At 41.1% G+C, this 25,424-nt stretch overlaps 1 protein-coding gene across 1 annotated transcript in view; it reads right to left on the bottom strand.

The window, feature by feature from the left end:
• LOC137372223 (collagen alpha-3(VI) chain-like) overlaps positions 1-25,424 on the bottom strand; it is a 244,888-nt gene that overhangs the window by 193,417 nt on the left and 26,047 nt on the right. The window contains exons 4-7 of the mRNA XM_068035869.1: positions 21,580-22,179; positions 16,031-16,639; positions 10,830-11,414; positions 6,005-6,580 (exon numbers count right to left, since the gene is read on the bottom strand). Of these exons, the coding sequence (XP_067891970.1) occupies positions 6,005-6,580; positions 10,830-11,414; positions 16,031-16,639; positions 21,580-22,179 (2,370 nt within the window). The remainder of the gene's footprint in view (positions 1-6,004; positions 6,581-10,829; positions 11,415-16,030; positions 16,640-21,579; positions 22,180-25,424) is intronic.

Here is a 25,424-nt window from a genome sequence, read left to right as displayed (position 1 = left end):
CTCAATTTTCTAACTTCTACCAGTCTCAGCTGAGCCTTAGAATTAGCAATCTAATTTACCCAGAGTGCATTGCAAGTGTAGCAGCAGAAAAGTTGGAGCTGCAGCACCATTGGGCCCTCACTATAATAAGTGAAGATGAGGTCATTGGGAAGCGGTGGGCAAATTGCCAAAAAGCCAGAGAGAATTCAGGCAGATCGATTTTGAGGTGGAAAACTGGCGTTAAGCGGCTTCTGCCCCATTTCGCTAGCAAAAAAGATTACTTGCTTCAGCTATGCGCTCAAATTATGTTGAAAACAGTGTCGAAATTACAGGCCACTACCTATATCTGTAGCATCGGACAGATAGAGAGCTGGCCATACTATTCAACTTCACAAATCATAAACAATATATGGAAAGCCTTCCCTTCGTATAGTGCTGTATCATGTCTGCAACAAATATTTCAAAAAACTTCATAATGAGTCACCTTGAATGAAATCATGTAGGTAACCATAACAGCAATGCACACAGAGGTCCCATATGAAGCAAATAGCTAAATACCATAGCTATATACTTGCTTCGTAAAATGCATTGGTGAAACTTGGGATCCAGAGAAAAAGGTTGGAATTTGTTTAAACCCATCCAATTATGGATTACAACAATGGGCTAAAATGTTTCACAGGGATTAATGTTACTATTACCAATTTTAAAATACAGCATTAATGAAACTCAACAGCTTCCTAACCTTGAGCAAAGTTTGTGTAGATAGTGATTATTTTCTCTTTGTTTAGTTTCTTTAAGGGTGATTCCAAATTTTGTTGTATAGTTCCAACATGCTGCAAATCATCTACCCTGAAAACAAAGTGGGGAGACAGTGAAATCTGGCGGAGTTCATCTTCATCAGCATCCTTGGAACCGATACTGAATGGTGCTACACCAGCGCCTTTCAGTGCCACTGCTGCTTGGGTAATATCATCGGAGGACTTGCCAGCAGTGAGAAGGATCAAGAACTGGGCCATACCTTCCTCCATCCTGCTTCCAGCAGACCTACTGAACACATTTTTTCTGACATAGTCTAATGCTTTCCCTGTGTTGACTTGGGCTCCTCCCTTAAGGCCAAGGGCACTTATTGCTTGAATCACTTCAGGTTTAGATGTATAGCTGTTTAAATAGAAGTTGGGGCTAGGGTCATCACTGTACTGCACTGCACAGACTCTATCTCTTCCAATCTCCAGGCTGGCGACGATTCTAGAAATGAATTGTTTTATCATAAGAAAAGCAGATTCAACCTTGTCGGATCCGTCGATTATTTATTTTATTTAGAGATACAGCACTGAAACAGGCCCTTCGGCCCACCGAGTCTGTGCCGACCAACAACCACCCATTTATACTAACCCTACAGTAATCCCATATTCCCTATCACCTACTTACACTAGGGGCAATTTATAACAGCCAATTTACCTATCACCTGCAAGTCTTTGGATGTGGGAGGAAACCGGAGCACGCGGAGAAAACCCACGCAGACACAGGGAGAACTTGCAAACTCCGCACAGGCAGTACACAGAATCGAACCCGGGTCCCTGGAGCTGTGAGGCTGCGGTGCTAACCACTGCACCACTGATTAGGAACACAACATCTCTCCTCTCTTCAAGAGAGACAAAGAAGTACAGGTATCACATTATTTTGTAATTAAAGGGCAGAGCTATAAACAGAGTACTCAGTCACTGATAAACACAAAACATTTGACAAAAACATTGTGCTGTGACTATGCATTACAACAACAACTTATATTTATATAGCACCTTTAATGTAATAAAGCATCCCAAGGCACTTCACAGGAGCATTATAAAACAAAAGTAAGATGCCTAACCACAAAAGGAGGCATTAGGTCAGAGGACCAAAAGCTCGGTCAAAGACCTAGGTTTTAGGTAGTGTACTAAAGGAGGAAAATGAGATGGGTAGGCGGAGAGTTGTAGGGAGGACGCTCACGAGCTTGGGGCCTGGGGAACTGAAGGCGTGGCCACCAATGGCAGAGTGATTAAATCGGGGATGCTCAAAAGGCCAGAATTAGAGGAAGCGCAGATATCTTGGAGGCTTGTGGGACTGGAGGAAATTACAGAGATAGGGAGGAGTGATGCCATGGAGGGATTTGAAAACAAGGATGAGAATTTTAAAATCAAGATGTTGCTTGACTGGGAGCCAATGCAGGTCAGTGAGCACAAGGGTGATAAAGGAACAGGACTTGGTGCGAGGGTAGAATATTGGAGATCAACCATGAGTGTGTTAGAATTGTCAAGTCTAGAGGTAATGAAGGCACGAATGACGATTTCAGCAGAAGTCGAGCTGAGGTGGGACAAGGTTATGGAGGTGGAAACAGGCGGTCTGAGTGATGGGGCGAATATGAGCTTGAAAGCTCATATGTGACACCGATGTTGCAAATAGACTGGTTTAATCTTAAACGGTTGTCATGGAGGGGAATGGAGCCAGTAGCTGCGGAATAGAGTTTGTTGTGAGGAGAGAAAACAATGGCTTCAGTCTTCCCAATAATTAATTGGAGGAAATGTCTGCTCATCCAGTGGGCGTGGATAAGCAGTCTACTAATTTAGCAACAGTGGAGAAGTTGAGAGACGTAGTGGTGAGGTAAAGCTGGATGTCATCAGCATACATGTGAGCACTAATGTTGTGCTTTCGATTGATGTCACCGAGGGGCAGCATGTAGATGATAATTAGGAGAGGGCCAAGGATAGATCCTTTGGGGACAGCAGAGGTAATGGTGCAGGAGCAGGAAAAGAAGCCATTGCAAGTGATTCTTTGGCTACATTTAGATAGATAACAATGAAACCAGGTGAGAGCAGTCCCACCCAGCTGGACAGCAGCAGAAAGGCGTTGGAGGAGGATGATGTGGTCAACTGCATCAAAGGCTGCAGACAGGTCAAGAAGGATCAACAAGATAACATAAAAAGATTAAAATTAAGTAGGAATTATTTGTAAATGAGTTCACTTCTGGCCTTTGCATGTCCTACCATGCTGTTTATATATTGCCTTTGAATTCACTCATTGTACCGGCCTATCCTATCGGTGCTCTGGTTTTGCTTTAATGCCCAAGCTCCAGACTCTCAGTCTGTGAAGAGTTTCTACTCTCTCGATAATCTTTTTAATTCTTCAGCTCTGATTATAAAGTGGATTTTACACTTGATTATGTCAGGGTAATGCTTAATTTCTAGGCACAGCAAAAAGGAAATGGGGGCAGAGACCCTTTGCATCAAGTCTTCTGACCCAAAATGCTGCCCTGGGGTTTCCAGCAGTTCTCAAAATGAGACAGGGCAGGTGAAGCCTAGTGTTAATGGGCCAGGAGGAAGTGTTCCCAAGTCTCCTGCCTCACTTTCTTCTGAATGTTACTATAGGGTGCCAAACTGACAAGCTTGCTAAAAAACAGGTCATCGAGTTTATACCAGAACCCTCCACAGATTGGATGGCAATCCTGAAAGTACCATGGCACTAACAGGTAAGACTATTCCCAATACCAGCCCCCAAAATCTTAAGACCTGCAGAATCTAGAAAGACCCAGTGTCAGTACCCAGCCATGTAACTGTAGGCCTTGCTTGCAAACCTGTAGCTGGTCCCCTGCTTTCAATCCAGGATCTATGCCTGTATGTGGTGAGCAGCCATTCCTTGCAAATGGCATGGGCCTGGAAATTTTGGGTGTGATTATGGATGCGAGGAATGGAAGCTGGAACAAAAATTAGCCCTCTTATTCTCTATGCTGTCGCCATTCAGTGCTACACTCTTTCTGCCTCTAAAGACATGTATTTTTGAAAAAAATCATTTAGGGAGAAAGTCCATTCATTCATTCAGCTTCTTTGTATGACTGTACAGTTTGCCAGTTTAAAGAATCAGTCTCTGAGGTTGATGGGCTGGAAAGAATAAAGCAAAAGGTTCTGTCTGTGTTAGCTGGAGGTCCTGCTGGCTGGAGTCACTGTCCTTGCCTGACTTTAACTGGTTATTCTATTGGCTTAATTCCCTTCCTGTGTTAGTTTGCTTTCTCCTCTTGTTCCATAATTTGGGTGGGTGTAGATGGGCAGCTTCCTATAATGTAGTGACCAGAACAGCACGCAGTACTCCAGCTGTGGCCAAACCAGTGTTTTATACAGTTCCAGCATAACCGCCCAGCTTTTATATTCTATGCCTTGGCTGATAAAGGAAAGTATCCCGTATGCCTTCCTGACCACCTTATCTGCCTGTCCAGCCACATTCAGGGATTTGCATTCCAAGCTCTCTTTGTTCCTCTAACTTCTCAATATCCTACCATTTATTGTATATTCCCTTGCCTTGTTAGCCTTCCCCAAATACATTATTTCACACTTCTCCAAATTGAACTCCATTTTCCATTACACTGTCCACCTGACTAGCCCATTGATATCTTCCTGCACTGTACAGCTTTCTACATTATCAACTAAAAGCCATTTTTTGTATCGACTGCAAAGTTCTTAATCATACCCCCTACATTCAAGTCCTAATCCTTGATATATGTCACAAAAAGCAAGATAACTAGTACTGAGTTCTGCGGAACCCCACTGGAAACACCTTCCAGTCACAAAAACACTCATCAACCATTAACCTTTGCTTCCTGCCTCTGAGCCAATTTTGGATCCACCTTGCTACTTGGCCTTGGATCCCATGGGCTTTTACTTTCATGACCAGTCTGCCATGTGGGACCTTATCAAAAGCCTTGCTAAAATCCATTGAGCCTATACCAAATGCACTACCCTCATCAGCACTCCTTGCTACATCCTCAAAAAATTCATATTTGTTAAACATGACCTTCCCTTAAAAAATCCATGCTGACTGTCTTTGATTAATCCCTGTCTTTCTAAACGAAGATTTATCCTGTCCCTTAGATTTTTTCCAATAATTTTCCCACCACCGTGGTTAGGCTGACTAGCCTATAATTACTTGATCTCTCCCTTTTTAGACAATGGTGCAATGTTAGCTATCCTCCAGTTCTCTGGAACCACACCTGTAGCCAGAGAAGATTGGAAAATGATGATCAGAGCCTCTGCTATTTCTTCTCTTGCTTCCGCTAACAGCCGAGGATACATTTCAGCCAGGCCTGGGGATTTATCCACTTTCAAAGATATAAACCCATTAATACGTCCTCTCTTACGATGATACTTTCATTTAATATTTCACAATCCTCCCCAATTGCAATGTCTGTATCATCCCCCTCTTTTGTGAAAACAAACAGAAATATTCCTCAAGAACCATACCAACATCCTCCACCTTCACACACAGGTTACCCTTATGGCCCTTAATAGGCCCTCCTCTTTCTTTAGCTATGCTCTTTTTCCTCATATTATTTATTTTAAATAACTTTGGGTTTTCCTTGATTTTACTTGTAATATTTTTCATGCCCTGTCTTTGCTTTCCTAATTTCCTTTTTAATTTCACCCTACACTTTTTATATTCTATGTTTTCTGCAATATTGAGCCCTCAGTATCTGGCATGAGCATCCTTTGCTTTTCCATTCCATCTTTGTCTGAATTATGTTCCCAGCCACAACATTAACTTCACTCTAACACCCTCCCTAATGTACTTCCTGATACACAAGATTTGTAAGAATGTCTCAATGAATCTTTACTGCAGCATTTCCACATATCAGAGCTCTCTATTTTTGTATGGAGTAATGAGGTATTAGTTGACATACTAGAGGAATTATGGAAATAATCTCCTTGTTTAATAGCTCCCAAAGGGAAAATAAAAATATAACCAAAATAAAAATTATTTTCTTTTCTAATTCTGTGCCCCAGTATATCCAAAAGACAGTCATGGAAAAACAGAGTTTTCACATGATGTATCATTAGCCTATTATGTCAACTTCACAAAACTTAATGTTAGTTTAGAAACATAAATGAAAGACTGAGTCCCATAGTTCAGGACTCGAAGGTTGAAGGGAGCAGGAAAGATATAATCTCACACCGATTCTTAAGCAATTTAATTGAATAAATTACAATTTGTTAAAGATTGTTACCTTCAGTTGGTTGCTCAAAAATAATCAGAGTTCTCATTCTGGCTAACAGCTCCTGTTGAATGGTCGATAGATCTTGAAAGTCTTTCATTGTTAAAACAAATGTAGGATCATGTACGATCTTTTGTAGCTCCGATGTGTCTGCACCCTTGGCTCCGATAGCAATGGGCACTATACCAGCCTGTTTCACTGCAACTGCTGCCTGTCCAACATCATCTTTGGATTTCCCAGCTGTGATGAGCACCAGGATTTGTGAAACTCCAGCATCTCTTCTGCTCCCTGCAGATGGACTGAAGACATTCTTTGTGACATAGTCCAGTGCAGCACCAGTGTTCAGGGGTTTTCCTGTTTTCAGTACGAGCGTTTTTATTGCTTCCAAAACTTCACGTTTTGTTAAATAAGTGTCAAGGCCAAATTCAACTCTTGGGTCAGAACTGTATTGTACCACAGCAATTTTATTTTTGTCAGGTCCAATATCAAGCTCCTGAATTACTTTCATGAGAAACTCACGGACCTGAAGAAGTGATCTTCCCATTCCAGGAGAGCCATCGATTAGGAAGACAATATCTCGCTTCATGGCTGTGACAACATTTTTAAAAAATGATACAAAGATCATGAAAAGTTAGAAGCAAAACCAATAAAATTCATGAATGATAAAAATATGATTTACAAATAATCCTAAAAATCCTAATTTATAGAAAGTAGAATGCATTTCAGGTTTGATCACTAAATCGGGGTGAATGAGTTGATCTCAGCAGTGGTGGCACTGTATTAATCTTGTTATCCCTGTTAGGGAAGGGAAATAAAAATGCATCCATGATTTCTGCTCCTGGTCACTATTCCGTACATCATGCTAGAAGAACACATGACCCTCCCTAACCATCGTGAGGGGATGGGTTAAAATTCTCCCTTTACCTTTTTTGTTTCTAAGGTTCTGAGATGTTTAAAAATCTGTTAGTTTCATCTTTCTGTAAATATGTCCTTCTCTCGGTCTCCCTCCCCTCCAATATGTTCAATTTTGTGTTTGCCTGTCATACACTCTGCCTATACGTCTTTTTCTTTCCTTTCTTCCCCACCCTCCCCCAAATTTGGTACTGTGCGTCTGACAAACTTTCCTCATTTTTGATATGAAACCTACATTTTCAGATATTGTTGGTTTTTACATTTAGAATTTGCTAAGGGGAATTGTTTTACTTATGGGATAGTGAGCAGTCAACATGTGCAGAGATGCCAGTTCAGTAGTACTGAGCATTTGCAGAATCTTGGAAAATAATCATAACCACATAAATATACACCTCTAAAGGACAGAAAAGGAAGCACTGAGCTGGGAGGTTGTATATATGGGGATTGAATAGCAGGAGGAGGAAAAGCATCACTGCCATGGATGCAAACACTAACTGACGATAAAATAAAGTAACTCTGAACTTGCAGATTATACATTTGCAAAGGCGCGAAAACACAACCCAAGACCCAGTTCAAGGGTCCAAGCTCTGGGAATGGGGCAAAAAGAACAGCCTGAGACCCCTTCAGAGGAAGCCGTATTTAGTGGGATGGTGAAGTATTGCAGATCTTGGAAGTCGGAATTAGGTTTACCAGTAGCATTTATACTGATATTTTAAATATGTTTATTACATTATCTTTTGGAGAGGCATAGTTCCATCCAACTCTAGCTTGCTGTATACCTGGAGGCTTCCTTTACATAACCTCCCTGTAACTGCCTCGTCACCATACTCCCTCCATTCCTCACCCAAATCATCCATCCTCACAGCACCCCTTCTCATGTCAACTGAAAAATGATCATGGTTTAATTGGATGACAATTAGCCATCAGTCAAACAGCTTTTCTCCCCCTCCAATTCCAATATTCTTAAAACTAATAAAGAAGTGTTCAAGGAAAAAGAAAAGAAAGCACACTATTTTAAATACTCCCTTGAATATTCTCCCAAGTTACACCCAGCAGTGGCCTGGGGATTAATCCTCAATTCCTGGAGATTAATCCTCAATTCCTGGAGAATCCAGGATAAACCTGGCGGATTGGTAACTCTAGGAGTGGCGCAATGTATAGGGATCAAAATGGCCACTCAAAAGAGGCAAACAATTTTCATTGCTGCGGTGCCGTGTTTGTGATAGTGAATTAAATGTTTAAAAATGTATTTTGGATTTGTAGCTGTTTAGTGAGTATAAAACTTGAACCAGGGTGCTTTGCAAACTAGGAACAGGTCAGACATAATAAAGTGCATGCCTGATGCAAAACTTAATTATTTAGATAGATAACAAAATATTGATAAGATGTGCATATTATTTTACTTTAAAGGAGGGAAATTTATAAGCAGAGTTACAAGATGGTTTTGAAAATCATAACTTAAGAATGGGGTTAGTTTTGGATTGATCCAGTGAACAGCTAGCATAGAAACAATGGGCCGAATAGTGTAAGCTTCCATCATTCCAATTATACTTTTTTTTTGTACTCGTTACAGTATGGATGTTAGGACCAGGGAAAGGAGCATTTAACCTAGAGGTAGAAAATCAGTTTGGGCTGTAGTACAATGCAGGCAGTATTGCCTTTGCCACCCATTATATTCACTGCCCAGTATTCAAGTTCCATTGACCAATAGAGCTGAACATTGGACAGGGAGTGTAACTGTTGCAATACTGCTCATTTTGTGTTGCTTTCCAAGTGAATTTCTGCCCCTAAGCATCAGTCAAGTGTAGAAAAGTCAGGTGCAGAATATTGTTCCATCTACAATAAATGTCTCAATAATGTGCCTCATACCTAACATCAGAAAAAAATGCACACTGCAATGTAAAATTTTCCCATCATATCTGTCATCTTGTGAGATCTGTTTTAATTCCAGACAATCTTTTGGGCAGGTGGGTGGTGATGTCAGGTGGAAACTCATGCATTGCTGCAGATATCAGTCCTTAGCTATTTTCACACCTAAGCCTCGTTAACATGCTACTGACCCACTTCCTACCACACAAAAGGGTCTGGTGGTGGGAGGGAGCAGTCCAGGGCAAGGGAGCCCTATGCTTTCCTTGTGGGACCCAAAAGAGCACTCCTGCTCCTCCTGCCTTCGCAAAGGGAAGAAAAACACTTTCTTCCGACTCATCTAGGGCTAATTCTTGATTTGACATGGTGGGAAATCTGCAGTGACTCCCCTGCTCAGGCAGTGAGTTGAAATTGCAGTCAGGCCCAGGTGATATCATCAGAAATGACATGCATATGTAAAGGTGGACCCCACGGCATTGGGTAGATGTCCTCCTGGTCACTCAGGAGAGCAGGTTAAAAATCACACATGGCAGGAGCCTAGGAGGTCCAGGCCAGATGTATAACTCTGCCCTGTTTGCAGGAGGGTTACAATCATCCCTGTGATTATTATGACTGACCTTTAAATTTAGCACCAAACTAAGGGTAATTTTGTTCTGTGGGCCCATTGTCCACAGAAACTTGGTTGATACTGCCCAAACTCATCTCACTTACAGTTAGCAGGCAGAGGAGAAATGTAAAAGGCCACTGTCTACCTCACTTCACCATCCATTTCCAACACATATCCAGTTTGCTCATTGTTAATATAAAATAGTTTATCATTTAACTCACCAAGTATGACAGGAAAAGTAAACTGGCATGGACCCAATGGGCCAAATGGCCTCCTTCTGTGCCTTAAGGACTCTAGTGGGTGGGGAAAATGTTGCAGGAAATTTGTGTGGCACTTACAGGAAGTGTGCACTATACACAAGAATTTTGAGTGTAATTCAGGTTTTAAAAATCTTGCATGTAGCAGCTTTTCCATTAAGTGTTGTGCTAACTTAATGCAACATATCCTTTGTATTACAGAAGGGGAAACCAAATCAAATCATTTATAATCATCCCCAGCATTGGAAAACAACTATTTGCACAGGTTTTGGAATATCTATAACTCGAACTGACCTCAAAACTTATGTGTCAGGAAGCAGAAAGAAAGAATGCCTACTCCTTGATTTAAAGAATGCAGAGCAATTACATCTTGTGGCTGTAAAGTAACAGATACCTGCACTTCAGCATTCAAAAGAGATAGTTGTGTGTTATGTGGTTTAATGATCTGGTCTTTAAAAAGCAGCTTATTCTCCGCTATACCTGTGCTATAGAAGGTACATTAGGAAAGCTATGACATTATAAATCCGGTGTTTGTTTTCTGGCTTTTGATGTCAGTCAAATTTCATGTTCAAATTTTTGTCAGACTTCAAAATCCAAAATAAGCAAAGGAGCTCTCCAAGAGCACCAAGTTCTAGTCAGGTTGTCTGCTGTCACTTCATTAACAGCTGTAAGAACTGACAAAGTGTTCACCTAACAGCTGCAGCCTCAGAAATTGACCCCTACAAGAACTCAATATTTAAACTATGTACCCTTAAAGGGACACACACCTACATTCACTTAATGTAGCAAATGTTCCTGACCTTATAAAGCAATGCACCTCCTGACTCATCATATATCATACAAGTCTTTTGCCTAGCATGTGCTTCACACTCAGACACCATATTTTCTTCCAAAACAATCTTTTTAAAAAAAAGGAAGTCAGGTTCTGCCTTAACTGGGGTATAAAATTGACAAGCAAAATTTACAATGTTTTCCAAATAATCCCAGGATTTTATTAGTAGCTATAATGACCTGCATTTTCTTATTGAGACCACTTATTCCACAGGTAATGTTTGATAAATGGTATTAAATTCACAGGTCAAGTTCACAGTTAAACATTATAACTGTACTCCAGTATATGTGAGCAATGCCAATAGCTAGGATCTTGAATGATGTGATCTGAAAAACAATTACACATTTTTTGAAGATCAAATACCTGAAGGCATTTCAATGATTCCTCCATGAATCAGTGTTCTAACAGAAAACCCCACTGATGCCCGGATAGCATCCAGGGCACTGAAGTCATTTACTTGATGAGCCACACTTTTATGGAATGCAATACGCTGTATCTCTGATGTTTCTGCTTTATTGAGTCCAATAGCAATGGTAACAATGCCTCCACGTGCCAGGGCTTCTGCAGGTCGTCTAACATCATCTTCAGACTTTCCAGCTGTAACAACCAGCAATATCTGGGGAACGTCATCCTCTATCCGACTTCCTGTAGCTTTGGTGAATACGTTTTTAAAAACATAATCTAATGCAGCACCAGTGTTAAGGGACCTGCCACCTTTCAACCTGAGCCCGTTTACATGGGACACAAGTTCAGCTTTTTTTGAGTAACTGTTTAGATAGAATTCTGTTCTTGCATCATCGCTGTACTGGACCACAGCTACACGCACTCTGTCACTTCCAATGTTGAGGGTTTCAATTATGCTTCTGATAAAGTCACGGAGAGCGGGGAAATATGCATTCCCAACATTAACTGATCCATCAATAAGGAATACAATGTCTCTGTTGCTCACTGGAAAAGAAAGCACAGTGTAATCCATAACAAATTGTACAAAATCATTAGAATTTGACCAACACCTGGGAGATTTCAATACTCACTGGAAGGTAGCACTATATTAACTGGCTACAAAAATGTAGGATCAATTTTATGAAATAGTGCTTCCAGTGATTTCATTCACTGGGAGCTCATACTGAAAAGTTACAGGCAGACCACCTTTTATTTTCCATCCATTAAAATGAGTGGACAAAAATCTGTGAAGAATAAAGCTGTAATTTTTGAAATCCACTGGGGGAGGCTCAGCCAGGCTTGCAATTTCATAAAATCATTTATTTTATTCCATCTTTTAAAGTCACAGGCATCATTGGATAATTATAGTCTGTCAATCACTTGCCTTTTGTTGAGATCCACCATCCTAAGCATCAACTCGCATAAGGGCCAACACCAAGAATGTTACATCATTCAGTATTGTAGTGTGATGGAATGCAGCTCTGCATTTTAGAGAGTTACAAAGAAGTTACAGCAGAGAAACAAGCTACTCAGTCTAACTGGTCCAAATTGCTTCACACAAGTCTCCTCCTACCTTTTTCATATCCTTCTATTCCTTTCTCTTTCATTTGTTTATCTAGCTTCCCCTAAATACGTCTATGCTATTCACCTCAACTACTGCTTGTAGTAGTAAGTTCCACATTCTAACCACTCTCTGGGTACAGCAGTTTCTTCTGAATTCCCTTTTGGATTTATTACTGACTATCTTATGTTTACAGTTCCTCACAGTGAACACGAGATTTCAAAAGTGGAAGATGCTGAGTGGTCCTTTCACTGGTATTTCATTGTATGACCTTGCTTTTGTTCCCACTTGTTGAAGAGTCAGAAAAAGAAAACAGCATTGAATGTCAACTCCAACAACAGCCCACAGCCAGCAGGCCAGAAACTGAACCTAAATCACATATGCAGCAGGAGGTCTGCCAAGGGCTACTAGCCAGGGAGAAATGTGTCTACATTTACTGTGTTAACAGTTCAGCTGTGCAGTGTTTAACTGGTGCTGTTAAACTCCTTTTGGGGCTAATATGAACTGAGTAATTAGTTTCTAAGTTAAGGGGTTTGTCATGCTCGTCAGCCATTTTTTCCTAAAGCAACATTATTGTCTGCTTATACATTGTGTCATGCAGGCCCCCCACCTGCCAAGAATGAGGCACATTAATTTGCCACATGGACATGAAATTTCAAAGTGTTGTTGAAGTGAAGAAAGTACTTGCTTTAAAAAAATTGCCAGATCTTGGCTGGAAAGACATTTGCATATTAACAGGCAGTGTTTGGAAAGGACAAAGGACCATTCCCTGACACATTCAACGCACAATGGACTTTTGATCACTAGGTGTTGAAGGTGGGGGAGCCCACATTCCAGGTTGACTGCTAAGATGGCTGAATACATAAATGGACATGGTCAAACCAGCTAGTCACATGACTAACCTGCTGGGCAACCTGTGTTTTTTTGAATTTGTACAAACAGTTTGGACAGAAAGCAGAATGCTCCTGGACTGAAAAGATCTCTCCTGTCTGCTCCCATCTCTTTCTCACATGCCTCTGAATCCACTGAAGTCACATGAACCCCAAGAGAGAAAAGTCTCCTACAGTGAACAAGGTTTAAGAAGAATATTGGGCCCAAATGAAGAGCAAGATCTACCTACAATCAAGGACTCTACGGTGAGCTCGAAGAACCGTAACAAAAACTCTTCAGATATTGCCTCAAACTTTTCCATTTTATTTTTCTTCTGCTCTTTTCTGTCTCTATTTGCATGTATGTATCGTGTATGCACGCTAGCATGCATAGCTAGCATGGGTGTGTTGCGTACCCATAGGCATTAACCAAATTAGAGTTTAAGTTTAAAAAATATCAACTTTTCTTCTTTAAACTTCAGAAAGCCTGTTTGGGCTGGTTTCTTTGCCTTACAATTGGAAAGTAGTGAACAAAGATTCACCAAGGGGAAGCTAAACACTGTGTTTAAAAATTTAACGCTGTTACAGTAAAACCAGGTGAAGGCTGAAAGGGAACCCTCGACTTCTTTTTCACCTGGTCGAACAAATGCATATTTAAAAAATTAATTGGCATGGAGTGTCGTTAATCTTTAATGACAGCATGCAAATGTTCCTCTCCTGTTTTTTTGAACAGTCGTATGAAGAACCTGGCAATTACAGGCCTGTCAGACTAATGTCAGTGGTAGGGAAACTTTGAGAGACAATAATTAGAGAAAAAAAAATTAATTGACTCAAAAACATGAATTAATAAAATGAAAGTCAACATGGATTTGTTAAAGGCAAATCGTGTTTAACTAACTTGATTGAGACTTTGATAAAATAACAGAGGGTTAATGAAGATAGTACGTAGGTTTTTAATAAAGTATGCAGAGGTGCCCACACCCCACTGCCCCCCAGAGAATAGTGTTGGGAACACTGCTCTTTTTGATATATATTATTGACCTTGACTTCGGAACACAGTATAATTTCAAATTGCAAATGACATGAAAGTTGGAAAGGTAGTAAATAGTGGGGATAGTAACTGACTTAAAGAGGTCATAGACCAGGGGTCAGCAACCTTTTTTTAAAAAAAATAGCAGAGTCTTTAAAAAAAATTGGCTAAAATAAGTGTCTCTGGCATGATTTGTATATATAAATATAATACATGTGTTGAATTACTGCATCAGTAGAGAAAAAAGAAAAAAATTAAAATAAAACAAACTATCAATTATAGCACTTTTTCGGTGCTTTGAGAGTCTTTGATTTTTTTCTTCATATCTCCAGTATACGCATGTTCAGGTATTAAGCATCAATTTGCATGAATCTGCAGCCCAAGGAAGAAAGAGAGCAACAGGACAGCACTGAAGAAGCAGCCTTGATCTGACACTCATCACCAGCTCAGATATTGGTACTGAATGGACCTTGGAGGTTACTATAGAGTTAAGATCAGCAGGTGGTGAGTCACCAGGCACAAGAGCTGCAACCAGGCTAGATGTAAAGGATGGTTCATTTGCCAGATCACTGTTGTGGATGGCCATAGATGAGCTCTGCTACAGGGGACTCAGATGAGGACCTTGATGGGACAGTATATAAAAGAACACTGATGAGGGTGCATCAATGCTGTGTGCATAGGCTAGCCTGCCAGACAGCCTCCTGTTGCTGTCAAGGAGCATGGAGGAGCCCAGCTCCAATTTGGCAGACCAGCCTCTGCTCCATCTTCCTGTCTTGCTGCAGATCCAGTGGCACTACCACTGCCATACCTGTTGCAGCCTATGTGGGAGCAGGTCAGCTACACTTCTGCCCTCTTAGTGAAGATGCAACAGCACTCTCTGGCAGATTCAGGAGCTCACCACAACATCTCCGAAAACACTCCAGAGCACATCAAGACACTTTGCAAGCACAGAAGTTCTTAAAAATTGCCTTACCTGCAACTGGGTGCCTGGCCCTTTAAGGAAAGCTAGGGCAGGGCTTAATGCTTGTTATTTGCTGAGTGATTGAGAAATTTGTTGCCTGGACCTGTGTGGTCCAGATTTGGTATCCTGGTGTCACATCAGCTGGTGAGCTATGCAGCGTCAGGGTAGCACACATTCACAGCCTTCTCAACAGGATGCGCCATGCAGGCCACGTTAGAAGCAGCTGGTACCACAGCAAGCCTCAGCAAAATGGCATCAGGCGTCAGTCGCACTGGAGGTTATGCTACAGAGATGAATTTCTCGCCCATTGTTCTTTGAGAGCTTCTACGATCGCTTTGGCTTCATAAATAGGATGCATGGAGTCCAAAAGCAAGAAAATTATGCTAAACCTTTAGAAAACATTGGTTAAGTCCCAGATGGAGTATTGTGGCCAATTCCAAGCACCAAGCTTTAGGAGGGATGTCAAGACTTTAAAGAGGGTGCGAGGAGATTTACTAGAATGGTACCAGGGATGAAAAACTTCAGTTTCGTGGAGAAACCAGAGAAGGTGGAGTTCTCCTGAGCAGAGGTGGCTAAGGGGAGATATAATGGAGGTATTCAAAATCATGAAGGATTTTAATAGAGCAAATAAGAAGAAACAGTTTCTCGTGGCAGAAGCATTGGTAACTAGAGGACACAGATTCAAGGTAATTGGCCACAAATCAGAGGCAACATGAGGAAACTTAAAAAAAACACAGCAAATTGGTATGATTTGGAATGCATGCCTGAAAGTAACTTTCAAAAGGGAGTTATATAAATACGTGAAAAGGGAGAAATTTGCAGGACCATGGGGAAAGAGCAGGGGAGTGAGACTAACGGTTAACTCATTCAAAGAGCTGGCACAGAATCAATGGGCTGAATGGCCTCCTTTTGTGCTATTTCATTCCATGATTCAAATATGCACTTTTCAGCAAGGCAGACTGGATAGTGATCAGGATTAGCCATCTTGCTGCGATTTCTTTTTCATCTCCCTAAGACAATTGTAACAACCTTTACCACCTACCCTGGCTAAACTCAGTTAACTCAGCACATTCAAATCAAACTAGATTTGTGCGGCCCAGTTTCACCTGGGGAAACTGTGAAGTAAAATATTTTACATTGATATTATAGGACTATATATGTGACGACAGCGAAACAAATAACAGCACAAAATGTTGGTACCTTCGGTGATGATAACTGTTGGTGCTTCAGTAGTCACTGTTGGAGGACCTAGTGTGGCTATCTTTGTTTGCACCTCTTTATGCTTTTGGATCAGATTTTGGAAATCGGATGCCTCAAATACCAGAAAGGGGCCAAATGCAATCTCCTGCATTTCTGCTTGACTTGCATCACCAACTCCAATGGCAAAAGTCATAATGGCAGCTTGTTTTAATTCAAATGCAGGTCGACGAATGCTATCTGTAGACTCTTCACCAACGACAAGCACCAGAAATTGGGGAACACCTTCCTCTTTTCTACTTCCTGCAGATTTGACAAAATGGTTTCTCAAGACATACTCCAGCGCCGCCCCAGTGTTAAGTGTAGGTCCACCTTTTGATCGTAGTCCCTTCACACTGATTTGTAAAGTACTTCTGGTTTTGTGGTCATTTAAGTAAAACTCAGTATGCTGAGTTTCACTGTACTGCACCACTGCAACACGCACAGCATCTGGTCCAATTTGAAATTTGTTAACTATTTTTAGGATAAATTCACGGATTCGCATAAAGTTTGCACCTCCCAGTCTGGAGCTGCCATCGATCAGAAATACTATGTCCTTCCTCCTGTCTCGAACTGTAAAACAATTGCAAGTTAGTTTGATTTTGAATTTTTTTCCTATTTTACAAACAGACAATTACAAGCAAATAAACTTAACAGATATTTTTGTCAAGAATATTCAACCTTGAAATTTTCAGATTTTTTTAATATATAAAAGTTATCCTTTTCCAGTCACTGACTCCCTCCAGACTAAGTTGTATTATAAACACAGTATTTTTTCAATAAATTTATTTTTGTTCAATTTGTGCTCATCACGAGAGGATATCGGTACTGGAGAATGGATCACTTTTTAATTTGAGAACATGCTTTCAGCATCAAGTAAAACTTGCTCAGAACTCAAGCAAACTCACAAGAACAACCTCTATTTGCACCAATGTGACATTTTTCCATTCCCACAACAGCCTCTTGTTTGACTAATAATTTAAAATCCATTTGTGATAGATTCAGGGCAGTGCTATAAGCCTAGGAACTGGGCACTATCTGCCCAAACTTGTTTCAAAGTGGATCCTTCTTGCCATTTATCTTGGATTCGAACCCAAGCTCCAGAGGTGAAAGGCTAGCATCTCGATCAATATCCTATAAGAAAAAGCATTTCTATAGAGTGTATCAGCCCCAATGAGACCACTTAATTGCTTTAAAGTCAATAGCATAGATGGAAGACATGACCACGATAAAATTCCAGTGTTATCAAATTAGGTCATCAAATCACTGCAATTGATTCATTCTTTCAAGAACCTAAGTTGGTTCCAGAACACAAGAATGGCCAGATCAATAACAAGAACCACTCACCCTCCTCCCGCTCTCCCTCCCACACCTCTCCAGACTCACCGTTGCTCCAGTACCAATGTCCCCACCAGTTGAGCTTCATCTTCTGAGTGACTGGCATATCTCCTTGTGAGATGAAACCGGTGACTCCAACACACCGGTTGCACCTTGATGGCACAAGAGGACCGATTTTGCATGGTCCTCTTGCACATGGGTTCCTTTTTGCTTTTAGGTTTGCACAAACCAATTTCTGGTCCTAACAATCCTCTACTTCACCTATAGACTTCCCATGATGCATGTTGTGCTCAAGTACCAATCAATTTCAGCAACGAGCTTAAAATAGGTGTTAGGCACCCCTGTGTGCATATGCAATGGGACTAAGACTGTTTCAGGCTCTGGTTTACCCTGAACAACTGTGCTGCATGGAATGAGCGCACACACTCCTTACACTATATTGAACTTTTCAGCACATTATTTTTCCTTTCTAAACTTAACATTTTTTAGTTGGGTCCTTCACAGGCCCTCCAGTTGTATTATAGGAAGTATCCTAATGTAACCCTTTTTCAGGGCTTTAATGAATCTATTATGCAGATATGCATTGGTCATTGAGACACTCTTGCGTATTAGTCATACTTGAACGCTACCAGCTTCTCCGCCAGTTAATAAAGGGTGCCTGCCATACAAGCCAAGAACATTTCTAATTGCATGCAAGCATAGAAACGCATGTCTTCCCCCTCAGTACCCCTTGCACCCATTTCAGGAAATTCCACACCTGCAGCCAATGATCAGTCTTGGGTTAGGATTATAGAATGTCCCAGCTTACATTCCAGATGAATGCCAGGTGTGCTAAACTGGAAAAACCGAGGCCAAATCAACCTGTGAAAACTCAGTCTGTGCAATTACAGCCAATTATGTTAGAATTCCCTCTCAAGCAGATTGGATTATTTCACCCTCCCGAGGAGGTGACTAGAGATGTAGATAAGGGTAATGCTGTTGGATGTAGTCTATATGGACTGCAGTAAGGCTTTTGATAAGGTCCCACATGGGAGATTGGTTAAGAAGGTAAGAGCCTATGGGATCCAGGGTAATTTGGCAAATTGGATCCAAAATTGGCTTAGTGGCAGGAGGCAGAGGGTGATGGTAGAGGGTTATTTTTGCGATTGGAAGCTTGTGACCAGTGATGTACCAGAGATCGGTGCTGGGACCCTTACTGTTTGTAGTTTACATTAATGATTTAGACGTGAATATAGGAGGTATGATTAGTAAGTTCGCAGATGACACAAAAATTGGTGGTGTCGTAAATAGTGAGGAGGAAAGCCTTAGATTACAGGACAATATAGATGGGCTGGTAAGATGGGTGGAGCAATGGAAAATGGGGTTTAATCCTGAGAAGTGTGAGGTGATGCACTTTGGGAGGACTAACAAGGCAAGGGAATATACAATGGATGGTAGGACCCGAGGGAGTACAGAGGGTCAAAGGGACCTTGGGGTGCTTGTCCATAGATCACTGGGGGCAGTGGCACAGGCAGATGGGGTGGTTGGGAGGGCATATGGGATACTTGCCTTTATTGGCTGAGGCATAGAGTATAGGAACAGGGAGGTTATGATGGTGCTGTGTAGAATGATGGTTGGGCCATGGCTGGAGTGCTGTGTGCAGTTCTGGTCGCCACACTGTAGGAAGGATGTGGTTGCAGTGGAGAGGGTACAGAGGAGATTCACCAGGATGTTGCCTGGGCTGGAGCATTTCAGTTGTGCGGACAGACTGGATGGGCTGGGGTTGTTTTCCTTGGAGCGGAGAGGGCTGAGGGGGGACCTGATTGAGGTGTACAAAATTGTGAGGGGCATTGATAGGATAGATAGGAAGAAACGTTTTCCCTTAGCGGAGGGGTCTATAACTAGGGAGCATAGATTTAAGGTAATGGGCAGGAGGTTTAGAGGGGAGTTGAGGAAGAATCTTTTCACCCAGAGGGTGGTTGGAATCTGGAACACACTGCCTGAAGGGGTGATAGAGGCAGGAACACTCACGACATTCAAGAAGTATTTGGATGAGCAGTTGAAACGCCATAACATACAAGGCTACAGGCCAAGTGCAGGGAAATGGGATTAGTTAGGACGGGTGCTTGATGGTCGGCGCAGGTGTGTTGGGCCGAAGGGCCTGTTTCTGTGCTGTAATACTCTATGACTCTAAATCCATACCCAATGCAGCAGGGTAAACAAGAAACCAGAAAGACACAGAAAAAACAAAATGATTTGCAAATTTATGGGGTAATAGATAAAATTGCTTTGTTTTCTCTAACAATCACCTCAAGCAATTACACCTGTAATGTTTGGAAAATGTAGACAAGGACTATGTAGTATATTTCTTTGGAAGCAACAAAAATGGTGGCTGAATTCTGGATACATGAATGGCCGCTAATGGAAAGAATATTCATAGTTTAAGAGAGGCAAGAGCCCTGATTTTCTAAGACCTTGCTGGCCACTGGTGACTTAAGGCAAAATTGTGTTGCTCATAAAATTGGGTACATTATTTATAATAGGTCCCATGCCAAAACTTGCATCTTTGGGTGAGGGTGCACCATTGTCTGTACATATAAAATGGGCATATGACACCCACTGGACATGGCCTGCTGAAGGAAGCTTGTTAAAAGGAGATACCAGTCAGTTACATTTTGCATTCTCCTCAATGCATTAGCTGGTTTTGGTAGGTAGGCAGATATTTTTGTGTTTCTTGCCTACTAATACTTTCCTTCATTACGTTTGATCACTACTGACAAAGTGGTGAGGATGGTCATTTCTTCAAGGGTTCTGATCACACTTCATGATTTAGATGAGGAAGGAGTTCAAGGTAGGCCAACAGATGTAAGTCCAATAACACCTGAATTGTTTTGCCTGCCCCCCTCCTTGCCCCAAATCTATGTTTATAGATTCCTCCACATATTGGAGATGGCCAGTCTTTGTCAGCTCTGATGGACTGATGGCTCTGAGACATGGACCCATGTGTGATTGCACATGAATAGACAGACCCTGATCAATACACCTGTTTTCTGTGCCACATCCACCAGCAAGAGATTATGTAAAAAAGCTGAATGTAATATTTTACATGGTACCTTACAGGGAATGTCACAGTTCCCAACTTAAATTTACACCAGGCTTGATAGGTCCCATGGAAAATATGTGCAAACGTGAGTAATACACTTACCTTCAGTTGTCTCTTGGTACGAGCAAACATATCCTTCAACTGTAACCATTACAAGGGACATAGTTGACTGCATTGACTTAATCAGTGATTACAAATCACTTGGGGAAAAAACTGACAATCAAATATGATGCCCAAACTTGCCCTTTCAATATCAAACTGCAGTTTGGATTGGGGTGGAAAATGGAATAATCATCTTCAGACAAGAGGTCTGCCCTCTCTCTAGAAGGTGTCAGTGATGCCTGAATGCTAAGCTCTGGAGATATATGAAAATGAAAATAAAATCAATGTCCCATTGACACCTTTGATTTTGATAGATGGGAGAATGTATAAAGAAATGGGTGAACTTCGGCAAAGCAACAGCCTTGGAGAATGATGGATAAATATTCAGTGATGAATTTGAAAAAAAAAAGCATCAAAAAGGACTTTGATTTCCACTCCCCAATACCTTTCAGGCAACATACTTTACCTTAACCAAAAGTCTAAAAGGCACTAGTTCTGATGAAAGGCCACAGACCTGAAACATTAATTGTTTCTCTCTCCACAGATGTTGCCTTACTTGCTTGAATATTTCCAGCATCCACAGTATTTTATTCTTGTCTAATAGGCATTATATTTATAACACAGAAACAGACCATTAAGTCCAATAGGTCCATGTCAGTGTTTATGCTCCACATGAGCCTCTCCATCCTCGCCTTATTTCATCTCATTCTATCATCATTTCTGCAGTCCAACCTTGGTTACACACTGGTGCTGCAAACTTCCCATTAAAATAAACTCTTCCCCCATCATTTACCCACCTGTTAAAACTCTGGTACTGTTCAGACTGAAGCTCAAAATTTAATAAGACGAGCATCGATAAAGTCTGCTCTTCCAACTCTGGTAAGTTTGTAACAATTCTGTTTGGTCATTTGCGTTATTATTAATAATCAATAAGGCTCCTGCATGTCTGTTAGGTTGCAAACAGTCGTGACTAAATTCAGATCATACATACCTTCAGTAATAACCAGAGGCTCAAGAATTACTTCCCCTCGGGCCACTGACGAGACCAGTGGTAAAAATTGCTGCTGCAAGTTAGCAATATCACGGAATTCCGAGATCACAGCAGTAAAGGAAGTGTCGGTTGCAAGCTTCACGAGTTCATTAGTGTCGGCATCTCTACCTCCAATAGAAAATGAGTATATACTACCTTGCTTTAGTAATAGATCTGCCTGAGTTATATCATCACTGGACTCACTAGATGAGATAATCACTAATGCCTGTGGAACCCCTTCTGATGCCCTGCTGCCGGCTGACTCAATAAAGTGATTGTCGACTAGAAACTGCACGGCTGCACCAGTATTAATTTCATCACCGCCTTTTGGTTGAAGTCGTTTCACAGCATCCAGGACCTCTGTTTTCGTGGAGTATGTGTTAAAATAGAACTCGGTGCTCGGCTCATCGCTGTATTGTACCACACCAATTTGGACTCTGTCAGGGCCGATCTCGAGATTGTCGATGAAATTTACGATAAAATCGCGTATATATTGAAAATTGCCACTTCCAACGTTGACTGATCCATCAATTAAGAAAATTAGGTCAGCCGATTCTTGCGCTTTAAAGAGAAAGACAAATGCAAAAGGTGAACATGTTAAAAACGGTGACCTCCATGCAAGGATTAACAGCTGTGCGATAACAGATTAAACTGTGCAAAACTCAAGTGTCGAACATATCTCAGTGAACAGAACATAAACATAAAAGCGGTGATTGTCAGTCTGAGATTTTACACTCCATTCTGCATTCTTTGACCATCTTAAACACTTGCAACATCACTGCTGGGCTGGTACTTTATTGATTTGTGCAATTTATTTTTATTTTGGATTGGTTTTGTTCTATTTTAATACAGGGGATAGCATAGCTTAAGTTTAAAATTGATATTGAAAGTTGTTTTTTAAAGTAATCAGTTTACTTATAGAAACATCCAGTCAACACACTCAGAAATAGAAAAGAACCCAACATACGCACAAAGGAACAAATCAGCAAGATTATCAAAATCCCATCTCCTCTTTGCAGGAAGAACTGGTTGAAAATGCAGCCCTCCATTTGACAGGCTGAATGAAGAAACTGGAGGTGACACTTTAAAAATAAAGAAGTATGATTATTTCAACACTAATGAGATTACTTTCTCTTTGTTATATTTATCTTGTGTGGGTTACATTTTTTTCTTTCAATCGTGCATCCAAATGACATTATTGGAGGAAACTGAAACAAGTTACTGGGCTCAAATGAATGAGAGATCGGAATTAATAACAGCAGAGATAACACAGGGTGCTTCCTGAGAAGGCTGGCTGAGATGGCTAGGGAGAGGGAGCTGAACAGATCATTACAACATCCAGTCATGCATCTTTTCTATAATAATAATAAAAACAAGAAATGCTGGAAATACTCAGCAGGTCTGGCAGCATCTGTGGAAAGAGAAGCAGAGTTAACGTTTCAGGTCAGTGACCCTTCTTCAGGGTTCTGACCTGAAATGTTAACTCTGCTTCTCACTCCACAGATGCTGCCCAACCTGCTGAGTATTTCCAGCATTTCTTGTTTTTATTTCAGATTTCCAGCATCCGCAGTATTTTGCTTTTATTATGTATCTTTACTGAACTGATCAGTAAAGTTGCATGATTGGATTTTGCAATAATTTTGTTGCTTAGCTTTGAGCACATTTATATTATCCCCCACAGTTGTTTTTAGCCTCATTGATAAGCTGCTTGTTTTCTCACTTAAAACTACTCACTGTCTCTACATTTTGAAATACAGGGATGGATCATGATGTCCCAATGTCAACCCTGAACCTCAGTGAGCTGACCTCATACATAAAGTGAGCCCATGCATTTACATTTTTCTGATGTATACATGGTGCCACTGAGATTAATGGATAGTTTTTAGGTAAGGGTAGCAAGGGACATGGAGCTTAGGGGTTAAGATACAGATCAGTCATAATCTAATAACATTGTAAAGCCAGCTCAAGAGGCTGAATGGCCTGATTCTGTCCCTATGTTCCAAGTGGGTGATGTGCTGACAACACCACTGGGCTGGGAGACCTTCTCTTACCATGCTCTCATTTATTTTTCTAAGAGCATAGGACACAAAGTTCTTATGAAAGATTTTGTCACAGGGGAGTGTCTCATAAAAGGTGGTCATGTAAGTAAGTGTAGCCCTGTAACAAGGTAAGGGTACCCCTTGGACTAGAATTTTGAAATTGTCAAACCAGGAATTTGTGTATTGTCTTTCGAAATTGGTGCTCAGCAGATTGAGTAAAGCTTGGAGACATTATGTGGAACAGTCCTAATTTATATATTTGATGCCTTAATGAGCCTTGTGCCCAGTACCTGCGCTCAAGTGGATCAGAGACATGGCTGCAACATTACAGGTTTGATTCTCCAATCCATGCTCTCTATAAGCACAACTCCCTCCAGGGAGCACAGAATCATGGTAGTGTATGCAGGCTGATAGAGCTCAATTGCACTAACTGACTTACATCAGCAAGTAGATTATTTGCATTAAGCATCTATTAGGCCTCAGGCTTCCAGTAAATGAAATGTTGTTGGCAGTGGGGAGCAAGTTGGAACAGTGTATTAGTACCCAGGCCTTTCAACTGCACGGAACCTGTACTAGACCTGCCATTAGTCTGCTTAATGGGGCAGTGAAAAATGTGCTTTATTCTTCAACTAATTTTTCATCCGCAAACTGAAAGTTGAACTGGTAATATGGAGGGAGCATTACTCTGCATCTACCTCTTTATTATATCTGAACTGGTCGTGCATGATGGGGCCGTGCTTAAATCTGGCTCAAGCTATATTGGGCCCAGACTTGATGTTAACACTTGAAGGTATATTTACCAATTGTATACTCTTGGCTGGAAGAGGAAATTGTGAATTACCCACAATCCTCCATCTACAATGGACAGAAAATCATAGGGAGCACACCCAACATTTTCCACTGTGCAAGATTCCCTGTCAGAAGTAGGCAGTTGTAACCTTATTCTCAAGTACCAAATGTGTGAAATCATTCCAATCCCCAGTAATTTGCATCGGGAGGAGAATTTTGTTGCCAGCAGCCATTGTCATGGTAAAATTTTTCATGCATGATCCCTGAAGTAAAAATAAAAGTGATATAATCACTCCACATTTATCAATCAATAATCCACAGCTTATTGCCAGGAAATGGCGTAGAAAGTGCAAATATGGAGCTGGCCTCTAATTTACAATTGGAACCATGAAATATTAAAGATATCAAGGGATATGGGGATCGTGCGGGAAAATGGCATTGAGGTAGAAGATCAGCCATGATCTAGTTGAATGGTGGAATAGGCTGCAGGGGCTGAATGGCCTACTCCTGCTCCTATTTCCTATGTTCCCTAATGAGCTGTACACTGTGTGTGTGCAGCTGTAAGTGCTTACAATGCTGGAGACCTGTATTATGAGATGCTGTACACATTTCAGAGAGGGCCTAAGGCCTCAGAGCTTCCTGTGCTACGTACTCAATTCTAAGCAATTCCATAGTGTATATTATATCTTGACATGGTGTGCATTGTACACGGTGTTCAAAATATAGTGATACAGTCAATATATGTTGTATAACAGTCAGTGTATGTTATTGGTGACATAACCACTCAAAGCTAATGGTTCTTTTAGAATACAATGAATATTTTTTTCTCTTTATTTTTAGAAGGTAAAGTTCCTACTTTACTTTTTTCCCCCAGACTGCCACCAATTCCTCCTGTAAGCATTTACCATGGTCTACATAAGTGTGATGCTTCCCTCCAATTTTCCCTCTTCACGCTACTGGGAAATTTCACAGTCTTAT

Source organism: Heterodontus francisci, chromosome 7, assembly GCF_036365525.1.
Source record: "Heterodontus francisci isolate sHetFra1 chromosome 7, sHetFra1.hap1, whole genome shotgun sequence".
Lineage (NCBI taxonomy): Eukaryota > Metazoa > Chordata > Chondrichthyes > Heterodontiformes > Heterodontidae > Heterodontus > Heterodontus francisci.
The sequence above is the reverse complement of the archived record's forward strand: the minus strand, read 5'-3'. Positions and strand labels throughout refer to the sequence as shown.